Source organism: Fundulus heteroclitus, chromosome 14, assembly GCF_011125445.2.
Source record: "Fundulus heteroclitus isolate FHET01 chromosome 14, MU-UCD_Fhet_4.1, whole genome shotgun sequence".
In the NCBI taxonomy this organism is placed as follows: domain Eukaryota; kingdom Metazoa; phylum Chordata; class Actinopteri; order Cyprinodontiformes; family Fundulidae; genus Fundulus; species Fundulus heteroclitus.
In genome coordinates, this window is record NC_046374.1 from 16,739,989 (window position 1) to 16,765,661 (window position 25,673).

Here is a 25,673-nt window from a genome sequence, read left to right on the forward strand (position 1 = left end):
GACCACTTCCAGAGGATAGAAAGACAACAGCGGTTTAAATAACCACTCAACCAAAGCCTGCGGACGACTATCTCTGAAAGCTCAGCACTTCCAACCCTGAAGCAAATGGACTACAGCAGCGGAGGACCCCACCGGGCTCCACTCCTGGTCAGCTGAGAGCAGAAAGCTGAGGCCACATTCACAGAGGCTCAGTGCAACTGGCCAATGACAGTTTTGAAAAAACGTGGCACGTGGTCATTCGGGTCTCAATTTCAGCTGCCACATTCCGACTGGTATGCGGGGAGTCTGGAGTAGACCACATGACAGCACGGACCCATTAAGCCCTGACTCAGTAGTTCAGGCCAGTGGAGGTGGTCTAATGGCGCGGGAGGGTTGTTTTCTTGGCACATATCAAACATCTTAGCCTCACAGCCTACTTACTTATCGGTGCTGAGCATCCCTGTATGATGGCCACCTGGATGGCTACTCCCAGCCGGATAATAATCCACGTCACACAGCTCAAATAGTAACAAACCGGTTCCTTCAACATGTAAATTAGTTCTCTGGTCTCCAACGTTCTCATGAGACCCCGGCCTCAGCAGAGCAGAGCACCGTCAGGATCGAGGATGAGCAGCAGACGCATGTGCAGCAGCTTTTATTTGAATGACACCGTGTGAATTTAGACCAAAATCTTCTCGGTGTGTTGCTGGCACCTTGCAAAGCGCGTCTAATAAAGCGGCCGACCACGGCAAACGACAGATGTGTAGATTATGTTGTTCTCACCTGACGCTAGAGGGAGCTCTTCATCCATGTAAAAAATGTATATATATATATCTGGCAATAAAAGCCACCATCCACTCTGAGGTATTTAAGTACATTCGACAATAATTTCAGCTCTTCACAGTCTAAATGGAAACGCACTCACACATCCTCCCTCCCTCCCGCCCGCCCACCAGCTAAAACTTCCTGTTGAAGAAATGCGGCCCGAACACCACGCCGACCACGCAGGTGATCACAAACAGCACCCAAAAGACGACCGCCAGCAGCTGCACGCACAGCAGGGTCCTCCTGCTCTGCTGGATGACCCCCTGCTCGCCCATCAGCCCGGGAGCGGCGCCGTACGGCCTGCCCGGGTGCATCTGCTGCACCTGCAGGCTGACGGTGGGCAGGATGATGAAGCGGCTGTCCCTGCTGCTGGAGCTGGAGCTGGTGGCCCCGCCGTCCAGCGAGAGCACCACTCGCTGCGTGACCGTGGCCACGCGGGTGGCCACCGTCGCGGGCATGCGGAAGGCCACGTGGGACAGCCTGGACATGATCTGGGAGTTGCAGGGCAGGGCGAGGGCGTTGCCGGCGTGAAGAGGGGTTAAGTGGCGGCACAGGGGGCAGGGGATGGCCTGCGGGCCGTGGCGGGGGTCGGCGGGGTCGCAGGGGCTGAGCTGGATCCTCTGCAGGCACTCCGTGCAGAAAACGTGGAGGCACTCCAACATGCGGGGGCTTTTGTTGTACTGGTTGTACTCCTGGTAGCAGACGGGACACTCCAGATCCACGGCCTCCCCGGGGCCGGGGCAGGCCGCTGCACCAGCCGGCTCCCCCTGCTGGGACCCCGCGACGACGTCCCCCGGCATGCCTGGAGGACGGCCGCACGGAGCTGAACTCTGGGAGAAGTCGCGGACGAAGCCTTTGCGAAAACTGGGGGAATCTGTAAGGAGAAAATTGTTGATAATGATCTCTGGTTGAAAAACTTTCAGGAAGAGTTTTCTAACCAGCACCCTCTCCCCCTGAATAACGTCTTTGTTTATACAAGAGCAAATTCAAGTCATGAGTCACAGCATTCTCCCCCACTAACCCAACACACCCAACGTGGGGGTAAAGTAAAACACACAAAAAAAGACAAGATGTAGAGGGGAAAAAAGCAATAAGTCACTGTAAACCTTTTCCCAAATGTCTGTCCGTGTCTGGGCACGTACGCTTGTTTTTTGTTTAGTCATCTAAAGGAGCAGCTGGATGACTGCATGAACATGAAACATTTAGGGGAAGTACAAACAGTTTGAGAAAACTGATAAGGGGAACGTAAAATCCTAAGAAAAGACCGGAAAAAAACTGGAGGTTTAAACTGAAGATTTGCAATTACTGGAACTGGTAATCCCATTTACAAGTTGGTACAAATCTTGCTAATCTGAGAGCAACAAAAAGAATACGGTGATTTTTGCTTCTTTGAATTACTCGACAGATCTCAGGACTTTCATTATTTTTCTTGCACTGTGTTGCGCAAAAATGTAAAATTTTTAATTTGTGAGTTGTCCACTTTTCTTGTAATATTTGAGAAACATCTTGGTCAACAGTCCTCCAGGTGTTCTGAAGGTCGTTCAACATCTTTTTTTAGAACTGGGTCACTTTTTCACTCTTTTTCGGTCCTGTCCTTGTCTTCTACCATGGCAGCATATTTTGCAGAGTGTGCTAAAAAAATGAGGAACCTGAACTAGAAGAGAACATGATAAAAAAGGGTCACGCTCAGGATGAACGCTGTCCGAAAGTCACATATTTTAGAATTTTAGTTCACTGTATGTTAATATTTAGGCCCGAGCAGCTAAGCGCTGCGAAGGCCTATTGTATCTGTGTTGTTTCTTATTATTATTATTCTGCCCCCCTAAAGAGGGGCCTTTTTGGGGGCCTTACCATTTTCAAAAACTCACCAAACTTGGCGGATGCAAGAAGACTGTTTAAAAATTTTGGATTTTAAGGTCGTCACAAAAATCAAAAGAAAAATGCCTCAACGGCGCCACCTAGAAATTTTCAAAGGACCCTTTGCTATTCACTTACTTCATCGTAGAGTAATGAAATTTTGTACAGTTGTAGATCTAAGCAAGACGCTCAGAATTTACAATTAACGTCATAGTGCAAATATCACAGGAAGTCGGCCATTTTAGATTGAAAGTCGTAATTTGACCTCATTTTTGACGTTTACAGCATTGGTATTTGATCGAACTCGTCCTAGGGATTTCGAGCGAGCGGCTTAAAACTCCGTCAGTCTGATCATAAGGCATGGCCAATTAAAAGTTATCAAAACGGTGAGTTTTTGAGCATTTTGAAGGGGCGTTAGCAGGGGTCAAAGTTCACCTACTCGCCACAAAACATAAAACTGTTATATCTCCCACACAGAAACACACAGAGGCACCAAACTTTCTGTGATTGTTCATCATCGGGTCTTCTACAATATCCAATGGTCAAATGATGACATCACTTAGGCCACGCCCCCTGACAACAGGAAAAACTGTTATATCTCCTACACAGAAACACACAGAGGCACTAAACTTTCTGTGATTGATCATCATCGGGTCTTCTACAATATCCAATGGTCAAATGATGACGTCACTTAGGCCACGCCCCCTGACAACAGGAAAAACTGCTATATCTCCTACACAGAAACACACAGAGGCACCAAACTTTCTGTGATTGATCATCATCAGGTCTTCTACAATATCCAATGGTCAAATGATGACATCACTTAGGCCACGCCCCCTGAAAACAGGAAAAACTGTTATATCTCCTACACAGAAACACACAGAGGCACCAAACTTTCTGTGATTGATCATCATCGGGTCTTCTACAATATCCAATGGTCAAATGATGACATCACTTAGGCCACGCCCCCTGACAACAGGAAAAACTGCTATATCTCCTACACAGAAACACACAGAGGCACCAAACTTTCTGATTGATCATCATCGGGTCTTCTACAATATCCAATGGTCAAATGATGATATCACTTAGACCACGCCCCCTGACAACAGGAAGTGTCATGTTTTATTGTTAGCAGTCGCTATGTTACCCCTCTGAGCTAATCAACATGAACGAGATCCTGGCGGGCGGCCAGCGGTGCGCAAATCCCAGCGGTGGCCAAGGCCGGAGCGGCGCTTGGCTGCGAGGGCCGCTCGATGCCGCTTGCGGCTTTAATTGAACTTCTTTTTCTTCATCAATCACTGTTTTTGGTCTTTAAAACACAACTTTCTGTCTTTCAAGTGTTCTCATTGACACAGTTCATAGATTTTTCAAAGACGTTGGCATGAAACCATGTCTTGGTCATCAGCTGGTGATAACCTGTAAAGATATAATTAAATAATGTGTTTCTGCCAAGCTTTCTTTGATGTTTTTTCATTTGACGCAGATTCATCTGTTCATTTAGGAGCATGCGTATGGCGAAATAATTCAAAGATCAGACAAACAAACAAAACTCTTGAAAAACTGGAAAATGAGTGGAAATGTAAAGTAACGTAAAGAAATAAACAGCTGAAAACTCCCTGTTAAAATGATACAACTCTTGAAAGCAAAGAATAAATAAATGAAGTTCCCCTGCCCCACAGAAGACCAATGGCTAAGAGGGGAAAAAAGCCCTTTGACGCGTGATCTGAAGTCATTTAGGTATCTCCAGCTGAAGGTTATTGCTCACTTTAGTCCCCATTTTAACTGTTTTAATGTGTTTTAACTCTAATAACCCATAATACTAAAATCATAAATAATATCAATTTATATGTTACGCCTGCCTATCCGACTCTGTCATGTTATTTTGCATCATGTTATACTTTCCTGTGGTGTATTATTTTTGCTATGTTATGCTAACATATGTCATGCTATGTTAGCCTATGCTATTATGTCATTGCAAGCTGTGCTATGTTGTAATCCTATGCTCTGCTATGTTATCCTAAACTGTTAGCCCACTTTGTTTTTATTTTGTCATCCAACATCATGTTATCCTTCACTATTCTGCGCTATTTTATAATGTAGTCTGCACTATGCTATGTTACAGGCATAACTAGTGTTGGGGCTGTGTTTCATTAATGTTCTTCATCACCAACAACTAAAAAAAGCAGAAAATAGGTTCCGGTCATCTAAAGATAAGCAATCATAGACTGAATGAGATATAGTTTAAGGCAGCGGCCCTCAAACTGAAATCCCCGGCACACCCGGGGGTCCGTGAACCACGGGTTGGGGGTCAGTGAAACGCATGTTGTTGAGCCTGAGGAGGCTCTGCTGAGGATGCGTCAGGATTGATTTTAGTAACACAATGAACAAATATTTAACTCTGCCCACTTCTTCAAGTAAGGTAAAAGCCAAACCAGCTAAAATTAGGAAGTATGACAGCAGTTACACGGAGTTTGACTTTATCGAGAATGAGGATCTAATCTCCACCAAATCTCTAATATTACTCTGTTTAAAAAATACTATCAGCATGAGGAATCTAAAGGGGCCCTTGGTAAAAAATGTTACCGCTGCTAAGGGGTACGTGGCCACGAAAAGTTTGAGAACCCCCTCCCTGGTTTAAGAACCTGATATTCAATGACGAATCACCAGCCCACACTGAATAAACAGATGATGCTGAGGCTTTTGTTTGGTGTAGGTCCAATGAGCCGCATCAAGATGACTGTCCAAAGCAAAAAGATTCCCAGTCACTGATTCAATTTTGCTACATAAGCAATAAGGGGATTTGTCTCGTCTTTTACAAAGCAACATGTCTGAACAGAACTGTCTGAACAGACTATATTAACTCGTGTTTGAGAAGCCAGTCTGAGGTAACTAAGTTTATCTGGGAAATTACTAAACACAATGATACTCAAACATAAACAAGATGTTGGTTTTAATTTTTATTTGATATGCGTGGACTATGTTTAGTGTCTGATATGTAAGATACCTCTTATTATTCGCCCCTATTAACATCATGGAGGGTTTGTATAGCTCTATAATACCAGAATTTGTTGTCTGGGGGTTTAGCTCCTAGTGGAGTCTCCCTTTGATGGCCTCAAAGGAGGGGTCAGACTAAGGGCAATTATATGAGTCTGATGATATGACTGACCACAACAGGAGGTAAACCTCTGCTAGATTAGGGAGACCTTCCTGGAGCCACACCTTTTTTATTATTTGTCGACTCAGCAACCAACTTCAATTAGATATTTTCAGGCAAATATTACAGGTGTGTGCATCTAGAGGGAAAAAAAACAAAACTAACTCAGCTTTTATTGTTCATATTTCATAAAGTCAGTTAAGTCGTAAGTATTACAAATCTGTTCGGTTTTTATTGAACAAAAGCTAGATAAACACATTCTCTGTCTGGGAACTCCATGTATTTGCCTAGCGTTGTATTTTTGGTTTGCATCTGATTTGAGTTAATTGGGTTGGTCAGAGATGATCTTATATGCAGTGTCCAATTATAACTCCTTGATTCACCGGCCAAGTTGGCCGGTAGATGTAAGAATCAACCAGCCAAGCATATTTTGTACCGGACAAAATACTAATTCTGACTAACTCGTGCTAAATATTTCCACATATTCCCGCTACATAATTAGCCTGAGCTAAACGCTAGTTGTCAGCAAACGGACATGAGGTGGTACTTGCGTCACATCATGTGCAAGGGTTTGTGTACGTGTGTGTTTGTTGTCAATACGAGCTGAAAGCAGAGGAACTTAAAGAAGCCTCCATCCAAATGATGACTAAAAAAACATGACTCATTTAGTATAAACATTTACTCGCCCTGTGGGAGCTAGCCCTCTGAAATTTACTCGCCAAACAGAAAATTTACTGTTGAGTGTTCATTTCGGACCCTGGTTATATGTGAATAGTCTCTACTGCAGCGTGGTTGGTGTCACTTTTTAGAGGCCACACCGCGCTGAGATTCAAAATAAGAACAACGAGACCTTTTTTTGTAAAGGTTCTGGCATTTCAAAAATAACATCAAACTTTGTAATTCCAAATAAATTCATTGACTTTAAACTATCAAAAACAGGTTTCAGGGCGACACACATGCCTCATGGCCAGATAAAGTAGCCTCTATCCTTTACATTTCGGCAGAAATGAGTGAAACGTAAGCTTGTCAGTAGATTTGCTTTGCTCGGATCATCACCTCTGTGTCTGCTGTTTGTTTCCCAGTTTCACAGGGGAACAGCTAAAAGCCAATCTCTGCTCGCTCTTGGGCTGAGGGTGGTTGTGGGAGGTGGGGTTGTTGCTTCGGAGATGGGGTCTCCTTTGTATCGTCCCATGGCAACCTGAAACCTTTCCTCTCACATTTCAGCAACACGTCTGTGCAACCAGAGCCCCAAATGAACTACGCCAGGTAGTGTTTTCATTTTTCTACAGGAAAACAAAACAAAAAAGAAACAGTGACTGATTTCGGAGCTCTTAAACTATCTGAAGCTGTGACGTATAAAAAAAAAAAAAAAAATCAGATAAACTGAAACGTACCTGCAGCAGAGTGTTTTTTTGATCAGAGATCCCTTTGATTCCTCTCTCCAACATCGGTGCTTTTACTCACACACGCCTATCTGCAAATCTCATCATGCCGGGACAGATCTCGGCTCTGCAACTTCAAGCCAGCGCTTTGATGTTCCGACGCTACGAGTCTGAGCCTCCTGGTTTGTGTTCTGCCGCACCCGATTGCTCTCCTCTCCTCTCCTCCGTCTGGTCCCTCATGAGGCGTCTCTTCGGTTGCCTCAGTAGTAATTAAACCCTTGGTGATGAGAAGGTAACCGGGACACAAAGGACAGGGATTGACAGATCTGGAGTCTCTTTATCGTGACTGAAAGTGCTCAGCTTGCACATTATGCTATTGTGGTTCCTCACAGTCAGCGTGTTGTGGTTTAACAGCGTAAACTAGGGACTGACTACTGACATCTGCTTTTTGGTGTAGTCTTGTTGATGTTAAGATAATCACATGTCACTGAGCTATTGGGAAGTTTTGCTCGTCCTGTTTAACCTAAAGCACTCTGGCTCACATAGTCTTGATCAGGTCAATGTCTACAAACAGGGTCCAGAGCTCCTGTAGCCGGTTCTGTGACAAGAACCGGGTGTAAGACTATAAGCTTGAAAAAAAAAGAAGAGGGATCAAAATGCTCAAGATAGTACAACGTGGAAAATTTCCACCACATCATATTTTCCTAATGTGCTAATATTCAGCACTTTGAATTGTCTCGTTACTGAAATGTGCTATATAAATAAATTGCCTCGCCTCACCTATCACAAAGCACTCAATGCGTTAATATCTAGATTTTCATTATAAGAAAACATGTAAACTGGTGACTAAAGGGGGGAAAAAATCAGTTTCAAGTTCATTGTGCTTGTTTCAGACATGTATACATATGATCAGTGAAAAGATTAGGCCCCACTTAAAGACAAGGAACATTTCGTATTGAGATCAAAAGTCAAGAGGACCAAAAAGGAAGCGCTAACGTAACATGTTTAGCGCAGGAAGCAATAAACGTAAACAGGTTAGATTCTAACAGCTGCAAAAGACAGGACAAGCTGTTCAGGAGAGGCCCGTTGTATGCTTACTCTGCTTGGTCTGGACAAACCACGAGTGTTGACTCATTTAAACACTTGATGGGATCCTATTTTTGGATTGTCTGAGACAATTCTCCCTATCATAATAGTTCATAACCTGTTTCTTTAAGTTGTGTCAGGTTCTATTGAGAGGAAAGGATAAATCAAAGTTAACCCTGTACACGCGACTGTAAAAATCAGAAAAATCCGTTTGGCAGACAGTCTTTTACATCTTTTCAGCGTGTGGTTTTTGTGATTTTGTGATGACAAAATCAGATATCTTTAAGACCTGGCCTGACTAAAGCTGTTCTGTGTTTCATCAGACGAAGCTGTCTACTACTCCGGCTTTCTCCCTCCCTCCCCCCCCCTATTCATAATCTACTCCACAGCCTGATTTTGAAAAATCTTAATCTATGAAAATAAATGTTGCTTTGTAGCTTTATGTAGCTGTGGCTACATAATAGCCTCGTGAGACCATCCTGATCTCGCGAGGTTTCAAGGTTTCACTCGCAGATCAGTCTGGATACTCTCCGTTAAAGAAAATTTGGAGCCGTTCACCAAACGAACGTCCAATCAGCGTTGGCTTTGAGGCAGGTTGCGGTGTGACGCAACCGGAAGCGCGTCAGTTCAGTCTAAAGAACATGGCGGCTTCAGCCGATGAAACTAGCGTTAGCGCGGCTATCGAGCAAGTTTTATCGGAATTACAGAGTATTTCTCTGCTGAGCTAACGAGCCTTTACTTGCAGCAGCAAGAGTAGCTTGGCTTGTGGTTGTGTTTTCGTCGTCGCTCTGTTACGAGCGACGACGAATCTGATTGGTTTATTTGGCCCGTCTATCACCAACATAGGCCAATCAGCTAACCAGTATTTTCGCCCCTTCCCAAAATTACTTCAACGGAAGGTTTCCAGATGGATATGCGGAGCAAATCTATCTGGCGGAGTCAGGTAAGCTACATAAAGCTACAGCTTAAAAAGGCCAGCAGAACTCCACAATGCTGCCATATTGTACAGCTTCCTTTTCTCACATTGTGTCTCTGTTAGGCCTCCTCAAGTGACAGAATAATGCCTCCTCTACCAGCACAAAAGAGCATTATTGTAGATCCTTTCTCCCAGCACCCATTAGACTCCATAACCATCCCTGCTCCCAACATACTCGACAAGTATTTACATCCCTGCTGTTCTTTGCACAGGTTTTTTTCTATTTCTTGCACCCTGTGTTTTTTACACGGTGTACATGTGCATGTTATACATCTTTTAAATTATTTTGCCAATTTCTGTGAATCTGAATATCTTATTTTTTTTTTTTTAAACGATGGCACAGTATTTTTGTTGTCTTATGCTATTATCATTATGGTCTTTTAAAAATGGGAGAAAATCTACAGGTGTGGCAGTGAACTTCCGCTGAACTGAGTGGTGGTAGTGGGACATTTTGAGATGGAAAAAAAAAAACCCCAAAAAAACGGGCAAGGCTTTGTTTGTCAATTGTTCCACCTCAGACTTCTAACGAATTATGCTAATGGGAGCGGAACTCTTAAAAGGGGTTATTTTCCTACATCCGTGACTGTTTATTTGAACCCTCAAGGAAGGAAGTTAATTTGGAGACGGTACTGGGGAGGAGCGTTACGTAAGCCGGTACACAAGGGTGTGAAAGGGGTAAAAATAGAAAACAAGTTCTTCGGCTTCACATATAAAAATCAACTAAAAACAACGGCCAGGTTGGTAAAAACCAAAAAAGAATGAAAGCCATGTGAGAACTCAGTGTTGGTGATTTGGGGAGCCAGGTCGCTGTTTCCCAGCAATGCAGTGAGGGTTCTAAGGGTATTTCCAAAGCGTTTTCCAATAACTCCGTGGAGATCAGCGTTATTCATTCAAGCATTCAAGACAGTTGCCAACCCTGATGTTCAGAAGGTTTACCCCGAGGCAAGACTGTGAAATTCTTATTAAATCTAAAAATATGAAAAGAAAAAAAAAAAATCCCAGGGCTACACCTAAAACAAGCCCCTACCTGTTCAACGAAGACAATGGCAGAACCCATGGAAAGAGCTGATCAAGTTTAGCTAGTTTTAAATGGTTCTAAAATAAACTCTGGTTTGTCTAAACGCATCTCAGGTTTCAATCCAGCCATATAGCACAACAAATTAAACCGAAGCACAACCAGGCTCAAAGCTATAGTTGGTAATCCTGTTCAGAAACACTTTTTGTTATACTGGGTGAAATTTTCCTTCCATCTGGACACTTGTCAAAATATTATGCACTCAAGGAGGTTAAAAATCAGATCTCTGATGCGTGCTGCATGTTCCTCGTTAGTTTCTGCTTGTTGGCTGTGCACTTCTAGTGTTAATGTACCTGGATAGAGCAGGGGCCTGCAACCTTTACAGTCTAAAGAGCCATTTTGCCTACAGTCCGCTTGAATTAAACTCGTTCAGAGTTTAATTCAAGCGGACTGTAAGCAAAATGTTGCCTGGCCTTTTTAAAAAAAAGACAAGTTATAATTTTTGATAAAGATTCACTGTAGGAAATATGTTGTCATCGTTAAAGAAACGCCCTTTTATGTCTATTTTGAGGTTTAAAAAAAGAGGAAGGAGGAAGAAATGTTATTTCTGCATAATGATGTAAAAAAAAAAACATATAGTTTCCAACATAATGAAAAAATATTGATTTAAAATTCTATATTACTGGGACTTTTACCATCATTCTGTTGTGAAAATTAAAAGCAATTATTCCAAGAAAAAAACTGCTAAAACCTGCATTTATAATCATAATTACAACTGGACTCTTGCTCAGCATTGCTGTAAACGTTTCACCGCCTGCCCAGGAGTCTTTGTGAAAGAGCGTGGGCCTTTCTGGCGGCTCGTGTCCATGCAAAAGTCAAAGTAGAGACGTTTGGTCACCATGCAAAGATCCTTATTTGGTAAAAAGAAAACAACTTATAGACACAAACATGTTATCCCTACTGTCAGACATGGCGGTGGAGGATAATGATTTGAGCTTGTTTTGAAGCCACGGTACCTGGGCACCTCATTGATTCCACCGTGAACTCCTCTGTGTAACAATGTAGACTGTCTGACAGGTAAACTGAATTCAAACCGGGTCATGAAACTGGACATTTGATGTGACGCCACCTGTCAATCAATTCTGGAGGCTTGTCAGCAAATGACCAGTCAGCGGTCGCTATTTGTCCCAAAGAGAAAGGCCTCTTCGCTGCAGGAGCTGCAGGCCCTTTACCTTCGGCAACAATGTCGGGATTCTGCATTATGAACGCGTTGCGGTCACCAGAATTTTGTTAAAAACGTAGGAAAGGATGTACGCAGGCATGCAGCCGACCTCATGAGCAGCTGAACACAACAACGATTGTGCAAATCGTTGTTGCACAATCATTGCAAATGTTTCGTTTTTGTTCAGAATTACTTTGAATGCTTAGTCACTAAGACTAAGAAAGTAGAGCACATCACCCCAGTTCTAAAGTCCTTACACTGGCTCCCTGTTTCTCAGAGAATAGACTTACAATACTTCTGTTAGTCTATAAATCCCTGAATGGCTTAGCATCTAAATACATCACAGACTTGTTATCAGTGTATCAACCATCCAGACCACTCAGGTCTTCTGGCTCCAGCCTTCTCTGCATACCTAGAACCAGAACTAAACAAGGAGAAGCAGCATTTAGTTCCTATGCTCCACTTATCTGGAACAAACTTCCAGAAACCTGTAAAAGTGCGGAAAGCCTGAGTTTAAATCAAGAATAAAAACACATTTGTTTAGGATTGCCTTCAACTGCTCTAGTGAAACTGTTTTACCGAAACATCATCAATTCAAGTTTGTCGTCCAACTGTTTTTTAAAATCAATAATATTTGCTTTTAGTTTCCATTTTCCCATGTTTTTAATCTCGTTTAATTTTTTTAAAACATTCCTGTCTGTCTCTGTGTTGCCCTGCGACAGAATGGCGACCTGTCCAGGTTGTACCCCGCCTCTCGCCCAGTGAACGCTGGAGATAGGAACCAGCAACCCCTTGTGACCCCAGCAGGGATAAGTGTGTCGGAAAATGGATGGATGGATGGATGGATGGATGCATGTTTTAATCAGGTAAAGCACTTTATGTTGTCCTTTTACTGAAATGTGCTATAAAAATAAATTTGCCTCGCCTTAAACATTTATTTCCCTGTCCTCTTTGCCTTAATGCTGGCAGATGAGGCAGAAATGCATCCGCAAACGCCCTGAGCTTCACTATTACTGCCATTTCAACGTCTTGGCATGCCGGAGGTTAGATCTACCATGGTTACACCTCCATGATGTAACTGTTTAAAGAGCGGAACAGAGAGCAGAAAAAAAGCTAAATGGATTGAAAAATATGACCCAAACAGAATATAAAGAAATCTACGCAGCACCTGGACAGGTTAAATGCATCTTATTTTGCACTCCTAGAAAATCCAAGCGCTCAACAAAATGTATTTATGGAGGTCCCCTGGCCTTCTTTATCCATGTTAACCAAAAATGGCAGACTCGGCTTTATTTGCCAGGGTACACAAACGAGGAATTTTCCTCTGGATTGAACAATGTGCTTAGTTATACAATGATACAATAACACATTAATAACGATCAAACCCAATCTGGAGTGTAGAAAAAAAATGAATTCCCAAAAGTGTACAGTACAGACTTTGTTTTTGTATTCTCCCTTTTTACTGTCACTCCGCTCGCTACGAGCAATGACCTAAACAGGCTTACGGTAAGTTCAGCGCAGCAGGAAAAAAAGGCAGGAAGGCGCTGGAAGAACATGAGATCTGAGAAACATTATTGTTGAACACATGCGCTCTCTCAGTCACCCGCAGAGGCCTTACAAACACGCCCACGCAGAAAGAGAGAGAGAGAGAGAGAGAGAGAGCTCCGTGTTTTGGGACCTGGCTTGGCTCAGATCCCAGCGGAAATCACCAAGAAAGGAGATCAGGCTGCAGACGCGCCGACAGAGGGCGGAGGGAAGGTTGGAGTTTTCTGGGCCTGACCCATGACGCAGTCCTGGAGAAACACCCAACAACCAGGGCGAAAGGTAACTGAGAGGAGAGCCAAGTCATGACGTACCTGTTCCAAAAAAAACAACGCAATTTGTTGCTATAAGAGGAGTAGATTTTTGACAAAAACATGTTGTAATTTAAATTAAAATAAAACGGGACGTGTCTTTGTATACAGAATAATGTTGAAAATATGAATTTTAGCTTATATGTGAATTGCTCAAGTCGAGCCTGAAGAAAAATGTGAAAAGTCAAGCTTACTAACCCTATTTCATTTTAGTTTTATTTCAGTTCCTAGACATTTTTTAAAGTTTCTAAGATTACCAGACGTATTTCTTTAGACGTCCTCCCCTGTTTCCTGACGTTAAGGCGTCTGTTTCATTTTTTAATGAACCTGAATGAATACTAGAGGAGCTGGGTTTATGCGTAAAAGCGCGTTCCTTCATGATTTCTGGACCAGCAGAACGTGGCGAGTCTAGAGTCCCCACTCGGCGCGTGGAGAACCGTCACGTCACGCAGCCACACAGTCTCAGCTCCGATTGCGTCACGCAACTTCTTCGTCCCTCCCCGTTCCGGCGAAACTACCTCATCCCTCTGGGGTTGTCGGGATAAAAGGCGCCGGAGGGATCCCGTCCGGCATCAGTCACACCGACGCGGCAGCAGAACCAGCAAGCAGCAGAGATGTTCTCGGAGATCGAGTGCGGGGTTTGCTACCGGACCTACAACGCGGCTCGCCGCTGTCCCCGGGAGCTCCACTGCAAGCACGCCTTCTGTGAGCGCTGTCTGCGGGCCATGAGCCGCCAGGCGACGCCGGCGGGCGCGGATCGGTGCATCGCCTGTCCGCTGTGCCGGCACGTCACCGCGCTGAGCGCCCGGGGGAGCGTCAAGTCCGAGCTGAGGGTGGACGAGTCCGCCCTGGAGCGGCTGGTGACCGCGGGGGTCCTAGACCGGGAGGAGGACCCGGAGGACGAGGCGGAGGAGGAGGAGGACGGAGAAGCTCCGGAGTGCGAGGGGGAGGTTCCAGAGACTGAAGCCGAGGAGAACGACTCCTCTGCGGGGCGCAGAGGAGGACGATTCTGGAAGAAAGTTTGGAGGAAGATCAGCGGCAAGAGCGCACGGCGGAGACAAGATGGTAAGCAGGCGATTAATCATTAGTTGTTCCTTAAAATACAGTTTGTTTTTAAACTCAGCTATCTTACTTAAAGGCTATAGGAAGTTGTCTGTAAAACTAAATTGTTTGGTATTTTAAGTGTTTTTATCTAAAATAGGGCTGGACGATAATTCAATATCAATATATATATTGACCGATAGACGTATATCGATGATAGGAAAAAAAAGGGTCAGTAAAAAGTTCAATAGAATAACAGTTTTTTCCACCTTATACATTCTAGCCATGTAGATTAATATTACAGTCATTAAATCCTCCCAACCAATCACAAACGCCCCCTGTCAGACAGCACCCGTTCTTTTTTCTTTCTTTTTAAACTTGCAGTTTTGGTAAAAACTTGGTTGAATAAAGGGTGGAGTTTGAATTCAGTGTTTGTGTCTCCTGTATCTAAACACAGGTCACTAAGCAACGGCATAAAATGGCCAGGGCGGCACTTATAATAAATGTTTTGAATCTGTTGATAATTATCGATATCGATTAATATGATTTATATTTTATCGATATACTTTTTTTCTACATCTTCCAGCCCTAATCTAAAATACAAACTTAAAACTGACTCCACGTAGATTCTTACTGAACCACTGAGTCTAGTCATTATTGATCAAATTGTCCTAAAACCCTTTGATACAAGCTGCAGGCATCTTGTGAAGCTTCATGCCAGTTCCTGACCTGTTCCCTTTGTCTCTCTACAGAGTGCATGACCAACACTGAGCTGAGGAGCCTGGCCATGATGGCCAGCTACATGTTCTGAGCTGCACCCCCCACCTCCCACTATGTACCCCGGATAATGTGATATGTATTGTTGGAGCTGAACTGGATCAAGATCATCAAGATCATGCAATCTTGCTGGCAAGATGAACGCTTAATCGTTATTTCAACGCTTTATTCTAATGAGGCACTTAGATAAGGAACACATTTTGCTGGCAGATAAGGATACTTGTGATGATCACCAAATGGATTTATTTAATATTTATTTTTTTAATGGACAAGCATTATTATTTATTTTACCGTATTGTATTTAAAGACTAATAAATTACTTCTTGTTTGAAATAATCTATCGCTTGTTTGATTTCTTGAGAGCGAAAGATACATTTGGAAATCTGTTTGAATCAACATAACAAAAAAGAAAACATGAAAGTTTAAAAATCAGAATTAAACAAAAGAAAAAATGTCTAAAAAAAAAAAAAAAATCTCGTCAATAAAGGAAGCTTTTATTAAGGTGTGATAGAAGTAGCTGTAATATGCTGTAGAAAGTCGTGAGTCTCCTCCCTGAGGGGCTGAGGAGGAAGTAGGTTACCTGCAGCCAGGTGAACAGCATTGCCTCCAATCAGCAGCAGTGCTTCTCCACAGAGCAACAGGGACGGATGAAAACACAAATTCACCTGATTTTAAGCCTTTCTTTGGACTATCACACAAACCTGGGTGGAAACTGCCAGTCATGCCTGCCACCTTCGTTCTCTTCTCAAGGTAAAAGGCTGTTTTTTTTTTAAGGCTTTTTGAAGCAGGAAATCAGTGATGGCCCTTTAAAGGCAAAGAGTCGGTCCTTGAGAAAGAAAAGGAGGCCTCAGGGTGCGTTTTGTTTTCTCTCTGCAGACTCTTTGCGGTGATCTGTGCACCTGTCGTGTTGATTATAATGTGTTCACACGCTGCGAAAGGTGAGCATGACCTGGCCCACGTTTGCCTTAAAGGTTTCTATTCTGTTTTTCTTGAAAGAATTCAAATTATGCAACTCCTTTGATTTGTATGTTGAAGTACAACTTATTTATAGAGCAGAAAATTGAAAACAAATTGCATCATAAGGAACGCCGCAAGATACGCAGGTCCAATTACCCAGTGACATTCAACTAAGTTCAAATTCAGGTCATCTCTGTCCAATTATGAAGTCAAATTCAGATTATGTTACGTACAGTCTAACCTCAGGCGACCTACAGTACACAAGGTCGGATAATTTTCTATAGTAATTTGAAATTACATGAAACAAACATGCATAGGGAATAAAATTAAAGTGATGTACTAAATAAATGATTTCAGAAAGCTTAAAAAGTTGAATCAATTGGGGAAATTAAAATGGAAATACCTCAGTACTTAATTTAAAATGTACATAAACAGCAATGATAAAGTGAGCAGGATTGACCAGCAAAGAGCTGGTGCTTTGTGTCTAAAAGGAAAACGTAAGTGTTTTCCATCTCTTTTCACAGTGGGTTGATGCCAGCGAGTCGGTTTTAAAAACCCAGCCTTGTTGTTTTTTTTTTTTGCATTGCCTTAAAATTATTCAGTGACAACCATTTGTACAAAAACCTCCAAAAGTTCAACATTATCGGTGCCTTCGCCAAGCTTTCAGTCAGTATCAGAACAGTTTGCTGCTTCACCTGTAAAGGCCTGAAATCAACTTTAGGCATAAAGAAAACTAAATTTATACTTCTAGGGTTGTGTGAAAAACATTTTGCATTCATTTAGGACTTCTTATGCTTACATTGACTATTAACCCTGTTTAACTGGCAAACTTTTTAAGTAATGAGTCCATAACAACTTGTTGTAAAGCAGCGGCACCCAGAGCTCAAATTCTTACAACTGCTGTACGTGTTTGTTGGTGCAACACAATGAAGTTCCTGAAACTTTTTTTCTATTAAGATTTTTTTTTTACCTTTGCAGATTAGTCATCACTTTCCTAGATTTACTTGAAAGATATTTGACTACTATCCAAATATGTGCTAACTTGTTTCCTAAAAGTAATTTGTTGTGAGAGATGCAGTTCCAATCTTATGTTTGTCAGCTCATCACAGGAATTATTGTAATAATAGTTTTTGCCTTTTGATCATATATTATTAAGAGCAGTTCTTTATTTTTTTTCAAGGACATCAGCAATTTTTTAGACCAAAATTAACTTTTCAATTTCAATTTGTTTCTCTAAGGCCCTAGTTACACATGTGGGCTCAATAATGCCCACTCACACCCTCTGATATTTTGATCAATGTTCTGAGTTTTACTACATGATAAAGAGGAAAAAAAGAATATATATATAATTACTAACTACCATAGTGGAATGTGTTTTAGTTAGTTTAAATGAGTTGGTTTTCTGAAACAGACCCTGCTTTTACCCAAAAGCCTCACATTTTCAACAATGCTTGGATCAGGGCTATTGCAGAAGCTTAATGTCAGCCTGCATTAGCCATTTTGAAACCTAGTTTGGTGGTCTTTTGGGATCTTGGCCCTGTTTTCCCCTCTAGTTCATGACCTGAGGCGCAGTTCAACATTCTGGAGGTAGCCTCAGTCTCTCCAGTATGCCGTCCTGTTTGTTTTACTGCCTGTGCTACTGTTGCATTGCACAGACCCTCAGCATGACTCTGCTGCTGCTGTACTTGATAGCTGCCACAGTGTTCTTTGGTTCAAGCCTCAAACACTTTACTTGTCATCATAGCCAAATATCCTAATCTCTGTCTCCTCTGTCCATAAAATGGATCTCCGGGAGGTATTTGGGAGTCTCCTTCTTTGTCAGCACCCTTTAAGTTCAAGGAGATGTTAAACTTTATTGGACGGGAGGGGAGAGCCAGTGTTTCAGCAGTTTTCAGTTCTAGGCAGGCTTGAGCTTTGGCTGAACTGCACTTTAACAATTCAAACCAGTTTTTTTAAGGATAAAATTAGAATTAAGCTGCCCTCCAATTCAGAAATGGCCACAACCAGGGCCAGTTCTTGCATGAATGGCGCCTTGGACGTGGTCCTTCCTCCTGCTGTCCCCCAACCAATAAAAGTGCAGAAAATCTAAATTCTGGGGGAGGATAAAATGCACAGCAATCCCCCTATTCTCAGCACCAAGCAAGGGAGACTAACTCTCTGCTGAACGCACATGCATAAAAGCAAGAAAAACTTGCTGAAGGCACCATTAAAATATTTGTTGAAGCCTTTTTAATCTCATGCTGGAGCGACTCTCTTTATAATGCCGCCCTGAGGAGCTGCCCGAATGCACCATGTTTAAAAAAAACAAAAACGGCACTAGTCATGACCTCAACCCAGTTAAATATTTGTGTACTGTACTTAAAAAGCCTGGATAGTACTGGAAACCAACCAGTTCAAAGGAACCTCATCGTTGCTGGAGAGAAAAGAGCTCAAATCTCCCGGCAGAATTGGGGATGAACGCTAGTTGGTGTCTAAGAAAAGCATGTGTCCGAGGTGCAACTTGCTAAAAAACATTTATCTTAATATTAATGGAGGTGAATGAATGAATTTGACCCTGTATGTATTCTCAGTCATTTTTGATTATGTCAGAAAAACTTCGAGCTTTTCACCTTGATTCACGGCTTGTCGCAGTTTTACATTGAAGCAGTATGTTTTATCATTTTAATCATTATGTGGAAAAAGTCTGTCAGATTCACGTTGGCCTTTTAGTGGTTACATTTGACCCAGCCAGTCTGATGAGTGCACGTAAACTTTAACCACAGCAATATCACTAACTTGAGGATCAATCATTTATATACTGCTAAAAAAAATATAGGGAACACTTAAACACAATGTAACTCACACAATTGTGTGTGTGTGTGTGTGTATATATATATATATATATATATATATATATATATATATATATATATATATATATATATATATATATATATATATATATATATATATATATATATATATATATATATATATATATATATATATATATATATATATATATATATAAAAAAAAATTACTATTTGTTTGTTTTTTGCAGGGTTATTCCCCATACTGCTGCATTTATTGATATTTTCTATCATATATGCCTTTTTTCAGCCAGTCCAGCAGCGCCTATAGGCCAACAGGGAGTGAAGTACAGCATCCCGAGGCGGCTGAATACCGTACAGCAGGTTTCTTCCTCAGCCGGTCTGCCGTTTCAAGGAAGTGAAGTCCAAGCACCGGGTGGCTCCCTGTCAATCAGTAATCAACAATCCCATCCTGTGCAGTTCACGCAAGGTAGCTTCAGTTACATTCAGAACGGCCTCGATAAGACGCGGCCTCGGGTGACAATAACCAAGGTGCAGAGAGGTGGAATGAGGCCAGCAAGCAACGTCTTCACCTCCCATTCCCTGTACGAAGGGCAAAGCTTTGACGGATCCAGAATTCCTGTCAGCGCTCTTCCTCAGACAGAGAGAAACATCGGAAATTTGTACAACCCCAGTATTAATCGGGTTAAATACCCGAAGAAAACCGCCGGTGAGCGAGAAATTTGGACAAGTGGCTCGTCGAGGGCAGATAAAGATGCGTCTGCTAGAAAGTCGTATTCTGTTTTTCCATCCCAGACTGGTAGACTCCAGAGTGAGAAACCTGTAGCCCCAGCGGGGTACGGCAGCGACTTTATGGAAACTAATCAGCTTCCTGCGGTCGGAGTCCGGGGTGGAGCAGCTGGGATGCAACCGAGGAAAGCTCTGGACTCCACAGGTCAGGCCTGGGGTCGTGCAGAATCACTCGGCGACGGTTTAAGTGTTATCAAACGAAACCCAAGCCACGAGAAGCTGACGTCCATCTCAAATTTCCAGAAACACCCAAACTCTGTTAGCAGCGGAGAGACGCCCGAACACAAGCGCATCCATTCGTATCTCTTTAAAGAGTCTCCGGCTCAAGTTTACGCAGAGACGAGGCCTGTTGGACGAGACGTTGTCAGAGGACAGGGAGATGCTGCGAGCTTGGCGCAGAAGCAAAGCCTGACCGGTGCGCAGGAAAACAGCAGATATGCTTCGAACTTTAATCATTTTACCAGAACAGACGCAAACAAGCGGGAACCTCAAGCCCAAATTGGCTTTAGTAGACCTCGGGTCATAATATATCCCACCCCCAACAAGGCCGTAACCCCGCCGCCAGGTTTCCCGCATCCTGCTCCAGCAGAGGACGACAAAAGTCTCGTCTCTGTGGCTCACTCACACTCTCAGGATGGCAGAAAGACATTCGCTCCGCTGGACCGAGCCAACGAAACGCCGGTAAAGCTGACGCAAGACTACAAGCCGAGACCGTCCATTAAAAGGTTCCATCGTGTCGATGAGCTCACGAACTCGGAGAGGAAACCCGTGAAGGAGACGTCCGGCCTCTTTTCCACGGAGGGAACACGGCCCAGCCTGGATGAAGGGAAAAACGGCAGGTTTAGATTCTCTTACGCTTACCCCCATTTATCACAAAAGTATAGCTTTGGCCAGAAAAGAGCTCCTGCTTTTGCTAATACACTGGCAAAACCGGGCAGGGTGGAAACTAGTTCGCCTTCTCCTGTAACCCCAGTCAGCAGTGCATCTACTGCTCCACCAATCAAAGGGACGCTTCAGAGTCCGCGAAACGCCACTGACACCAGGTTCAGGCTCTACAAGGGCAGGTTCGGTCTGAAAGGATACGGCAGTCAACCACTGGAGGGAGCCAAAGCTTTACCCGAGAGCGCAGACGCGTCCGTCGCACACAGGCCGAGGTTCAAAGGGTTTGAGCTCAGGAGCTCGGAGATCTCCAGGCCCAAACGCATCAGGATTCACAGACTGTCCAAACAGGGGGGCGAGACCGGCCCAGAAGGCGGCGAGAGCAGCTCGACCAGAGAGCCGAGCGCTGCGAGAGGAGACGGGTCAGTCCGGAGCTTCACAACTAATCACACCACCAACAAGGTCAGGACTCTTCAAGGATTTCAGGCCAGTAGAAACCGGACCACGCTTGCTCTCAGCAGAACCAGCTGGACATATCCTGACCAGAATCCACTGCGGCTGTCCAAGATAGCCTCCTCGTCCTTCATAAGCTCAGCGGGGCACCTCGGAGACCATCTGAGCGCGCCGCCGGGGCCGAGGGCGGCTGGCGGAAACAGACCCGCCGTGCCGGTGGGGCCCCGCTTCAAGAGCCCCACCAGCAGCACGGTGAGGGGCAAACGGGTGAACCAGACGCAAGCCGGCACCAGAAAGCTCGTCGGACCCTTGGCGAGGAACGCGACCCTCAACGCGGCCATACACAGGCCGCCTAGGGTGAAGGCGGTCACGTACGCAGACATCCTGGGGAGCGCTTCGTTCAGCAGCGTCAGGGCTGCGGGTCGCCGCACGGGGCCCTTCGCCAACGCCACCGCGGGACAGGAGCACGGCTGGAGCTCAGAATCAGACGAGGCGAAGAAGAACACGAGCAGGAGCCCCGAGGCCGGCGTCAACGGGGACGAAGATGGCGGGAGGGTTGAGAGAAAGGAAGACAACGAAGTAGCAATGCCTGATTTATTTTTTGAGAGCGAAGGCAGCGGAGGTTTGGATCTGTCCGACGTTTTGTCCGCCGCCACAGAGGGCGAGCAAGCAGGGAGCGATCTGCTGGAGCTAGAATACCTCCGAAAGTCCACGGGCAACATGTCCTTCAAATCACTGAGTAAATCACATGTGGAGCGGCGATAGAAAGGTGCTGAAATGTTCCCCAGTTGGAGCAACTGCAATAAACCAAAATTTGTATAAAAAAACAAAACAAAAAAAAAAAAAAACACTTGTGCTTTTTGTTCTTTGTGCTGATGATGCTCCAACATAGAAGGGGAAATACCTCTGGGTCAGGTTTGTAACAGGATGTGCAAATTACTTTACACAAATGCATGCATAATGATTTTCAGCAGTTTTTTTTTCATTGATCTCATGGTTTTTCCTGTAGCCTGTATAACTGGTTAAATGAGTAACTAGCCAGTAGAGACAAACAGGCTTTCTGCTGGGATTGTCTTGTTTTTCTCACCCTTCCTTCCCTGAGAAGTTTCCTTGTCCCCCCTAACCTGACTCTAGCCAGATGTATTTCGCTCCGCCTAGCTCCACTCACATACATCTGGGACCTCTCCATAGGAATTGCCTTTATTGAAGGCTGGGGCTTATCAAAAATCCTTGCATATGATTGGATAAGCCACTTGTCTGTCATCTTTATCGACGTGCTATTTCAACCACTCACACTGAAGCTAACCCGTGACGCTGTGAGAGCGACGCAGGGAAAAAAAACTGTTTAAAAAAAAAATTTTTTTAAATGTGTTTGCGGTTCTAGTGCCACGCGTTTTATTGACAGTGAGCTGACAGGAAGAGGGTGGAAGACAGGCGGTAAAGCGCCTGTCTTCCACCCTCGCGAACTTCCAAAGTTCGCGCTAACCGCTCTGCCACGGGCGCGCCCCGGAAAACAAAACTTGCCAAATCCGGTCGGGAGAAGGGCGAAAACATGGTTTCCCCCAACAAAAGCCTTCAGAGCCGTTCTCTGATGTTCTTTTATTGAAACAATATTAAGTAGATTGGACAACACGGAAGAAATAGCAGCATCAATGTTAACGCTTGCTTCCTCAATGCGAGCCGCCATTGGGTTTTTTTCACGGTCGCTTCTCCACTACGTCACATCTATGAAACTCCAGCCCTGCGTCCTGATTGGCTGGACAATAAAATTGGTTGGAGAAATCACTCTATGGGAGATGTCCTAGATGGATGTATGTGAGCTAGGCGGAGCGATATCAATCTGGCTAGAGTCAGGTTTTGTCCCCCCCTGCTGAAGAGAAGCGTCTCCAGACCATGATGCTGCCGCCGCCATGTTTCACCCGTTGATGGTGGGTTCAGGGTGAGGCGTGGTGTCACCTTTACGCCACACGCAGCGTTTGTATGTAGTGCAAAAACATCACTTTTGGTCTCATCTTCCTCCACGCGTTTGCTGTGCCTCCCACATGGCTACTGCAGATGGTAATTTCCACAGGCGTTCTTTCCACCTCTATAAACCCAGAGACAATTATCGTCCTGTCGACAGACTCTCCCACCTGAGCTCTGGGGCTGTGCTGCTCCTCCACAGTTACCACGGGCCTTTGGGCAGCTGCTTTGTTTTCTCCTTGCCCGTTCTGTCTGTTCAGGTGGACGGCCATGTCTGGGTAGGCTTGCAGTTGTCTCATCCTCTATTGTCGGGTGACAGATTGAACAGAGCTCTGAGAGATGTTTAACGCTTGGGATGATGTTTTAGATTTAAAGGGGATATTTTACCCATTTAAATCTTCCCCTACTTTGTACTGATCTATCCCACACAACCCCACCAAAATACAGTTGGTTGTAATGTGAAGAAATGCAGAACAATTGGTGGGAGTCCATTTTGTGAGGCAGTGTAAGGTGTAATTTACGATTTAATTTCAATTCAGTTTATTTTTATAACGCCAACACGCAACAAATATGATCTCAGGGCACATTATTATTTTATTAGTCAACTCCGTGGAATCGGACAGATTCAAAGTCAGCTACTACTACTAAACTACTCTCTGAGTTGATCCTAGTTAATCACAGATTGCAGTCAAGTTAAGTTTATTGTTTAAATGGGTATAAAAACTTTCCTACCTAAGGAAACCCAGCAGATTGTGTCGAGTCAGACTGACAGCATTCACTCCTACTGGATGAATATGTGTCCACAGTGGAGAGTTGCTTACACTGAGCATGCATGTGGCGACAGTGGAGAGGAAAACCTCCAGCAGAACCAGGCTCAGTGTGAACGGTCATCTGCCTCGACCCACTGGGGGTTAGAGAAGACAGAGCAGAGACACGAAAAGCACAGAAGCACTGATTCAGGAGTACTTTCTATGTGACAGAAAAGTAAAAAGACTACTAGCTCCTTTCGTGGCTCGCCCAGGAGAGAAAGAGCCAGTTTTCATGTCTATTGGATAAAAGATGGCATTTGGTGGCAGTGAAAGCTCAGCCAGTGCCTAGATGACATGTTTCATGAATTGGAGCTATATAAATAAAAATTTAATTATATAATTGCTGAGCAACAGAACAGCGACTCTGGAAAACTGTCCTGAAGCTGTCGCCCTAAATCCATCACTTCAAGACTCTCAAGCTTTATGCTTTACTATATTTCTATACCACAAAATCTTTATCCCAAGCTGCTGGTTTAGTCTATTTTTTTTTAACTCATCAAAACACATTTTTATCAAGCAGAGGCTAAAAATAGCATCCAAATTAATTCCCCCCTACCCCCTACCCCACAGTTTATCTCTGTGATGACCTGGGTAAAGTATCCAGAGTCTACCCAGAACCTCAAAAACATTATTTGGACTTGAAACGGTTAGATCCACTTTCAGCGCAACGCCATTAAATAAAAGGTTCAATGTCATCAAACAAGAGAATACTTTTTTTTTTTTTTTTTTTCAAATAAACTTGTTTTTATATAAACTATCTGTAGCAGGTAAGATAATGACCGCTTACATCAACTCAACAGAAAACGGCCCAAAAAAGGTCGACTACTTCATCTTTTAAAGTGTGGAGTTGCCGTCATACATACAATTGCTTTGAGTAATTTGTTTAACTTTCTGTTATTTGCTAGTCATAAGTTAAGACAGTAAATTTTAAACATTTCAGCAGTAATAGGAAGTGTATCAACGTTTTACTTTAAGTCATATCTGACCACAGCATTTTACCACAATGATCATTACTCCTTTTTAAACAAAAAAAAAAGTTAATTGCCTACTTTTTGCTTCATCATCCTCCAAGAAAGTCAAACGCCTCATTAGGGTCAGGCAGTTCATGTTTTATTTTTATTTTTTCTTGTAACGAGGACCTAACTGCATTTCCTGTTAGCATCCTTCCTTGGGCAAGTTTAAATGTCTTAATGATTATAAGTTACAGGAAGTTATCACAGCTGGCTCATTGTTATGGTTGCGTTAAATTACTCGTCCTGGCTGTAAATGAGCCGCCTTACACACAGCCCTCTGATTCGTGCTAAGCTGCGTGGCATTTTTCGTCTTCTTGTGTCCAGAGTGGTTAAACCCAGTCATCTGGCCCCACAAGCAGATTACTGGAATGCTGGAAAATTGCTGCAAATCACCATGTGTTGTAAATCACTTCTCGTAACAGCATTTTTTTTTTTTTATTTAAACACTGGCCTCCAGCATTGACCTTAGATTTCCTCCGCTGCTGGAGAAAAAATAAAAACCTCTGTAATGAGGGGAAACTACAGGATCGACGAGGCTGCCTTAGCATGACCTCTTCTTTTATATTGTATAAATGATTTATATGTTATTATTCTGAGTACAAGGATGGAAAGAAAAATGAGGCGAGGTCTTTTTTTATAAAGTGATTAAAGTCCTATTTCACAGGTCATCGTTTCCACGCAGACAGCCGCAGAGTTTCATGTCTTGACCGATTTTCACAACACATCTTAAATATTCAGCTTTTTGGCTTTTAACACAAATGATCAAAAAGAACAAATAAAAATGCAGAGAACTTTCTTGCAGAAAATCAATAACACTTGGTCCTTTCAGTGGC

The 25,673-nt window shown here is 43.5% G+C and overlaps 3 protein-coding genes across 7 annotated transcripts; 2 read left to right on the forward strand and 1 right to left on the reverse strand.

Moving 5' to 3' along the window:
* Positions 1-929: 929 nt before the first annotated feature.
* si:ch73-335l21.2 (RING finger domain-containing protein) lies at positions 930-13,247 on the reverse strand. 2 transcript variants are annotated; one of them, XM_036146415.1, is made up of 4 exons: positions 13,175-13,247; positions 7,210-7,474; positions 6,872-7,098; positions 930-1,678 (listed from the first exon to the last, which is right to left on the reverse strand). In XM_036146415.1, the coding sequence occupies exon 4, from the start codon at positions 1,602-1,604 to the stop codon at positions 936-938; it is 669 nt and encodes a 222-aa protein (XP_036002308.1). In that variant the 5' UTR covers positions 1,605-1,678; positions 6,872-7,098; positions 7,210-7,474; positions 13,175-13,247; the 3' UTR covers positions 930-935. The 2 variants fall into 2 exon arrangements, with proteins under 2 accessions (XP_036002308.1, XP_036002309.1); XM_036146416.1 differs by lacking the exons at positions 6,872-7,098; positions 13,175-13,247 and having other exon boundaries at positions 7,210-8,048.
* Positions 13,246-21,907, forward strand: LOC105934637. Of its 4 annotated transcripts, none has more exons than XM_012874725.3 (3): positions 15,723-15,917; positions 16,044-16,105; positions 19,225-21,907. In XM_012874725.3, the coding sequence occupies exons 1-3, from the start codon at positions 15,889-15,891 to the stop codon at positions 21,819-21,821; spliced, it is 2,688 nt and encodes an 895-aa protein (XP_012730179.2). In that variant the 5' UTR covers positions 15,723-15,888; the 3' UTR covers positions 21,822-21,907. The 4 variants fall into 4 exon arrangements, with proteins under 4 accessions (XP_036002295.1, XP_012730179.2, XP_036002294.1 ...); XM_036146401.1 differs by lacking the exon at positions 16,044-16,105 and having other exon boundaries at positions 15,724-15,917; positions 19,225-19,895; positions 19,965-21,906; XM_036146402.1 differs by lacking the exons at positions 15,723-15,917; positions 16,044-16,105 and adding an exon at positions 13,246-13,320 and having other exon boundaries at positions 19,225-21,906.
* On the forward strand, positions 13,841-15,505 carry si:ch73-335l21.4 (E3 ubiquitin-protein ligase-like). Its single transcript, XM_012874761.3, has 2 exons — positions 13,841-14,414; positions 15,143-15,505. The coding sequence occupies exons 1-2, from the start codon at positions 13,964-13,966 to the stop codon at positions 15,199-15,201; spliced, it is 510 nt and encodes a 169-aa protein (XP_012730215.2). The 5' UTR covers positions 13,841-13,963; the 3' UTR covers positions 15,202-15,505.
* Positions 21,908-25,673: the final 3,766 nt, after the last annotated feature.

Excerpts from the sequence above, each read along its gene's own strand:
- si:ch73-335l21.2 (XM_036146415.1), bottom strand. The coding sequence starts at position 1,604 with ATGCCGGGGGACGTCGTCGCGGGGTCCCAGCAGGGGGAGCCGGCTGGT.
- si:ch73-335l21.4 (XM_012874761.3), top strand. The coding sequence starts at position 13,964 with ATGTTCTCGGAGATCGAGTGCGGGGTTTGCTACCGGACCTACAACGCG. Across the intron at positions 14,415-15,142 it reads CGCACGGCGGAGACAAGATG|AGTGCATGACCAACACTGAG; the intron begins GTAAGCAGGCGA and ends GTCTCTCTACAG.
- LOC105934637 (XM_021322692.2), top strand. The coding sequence starts at position 15,815 with ATGAAAACACAAATTCACCTGATTTTAAGCCTTTCTTTGGACTATCAC. Across the intron at positions 15,918-19,224 it reads ACCTTCGTTCTCTTCTCAAG|CCAGTCCAGCAGCGCCTATA; the intron begins GTAAAAGGCTGT and ends GCCTTTTTTCAG.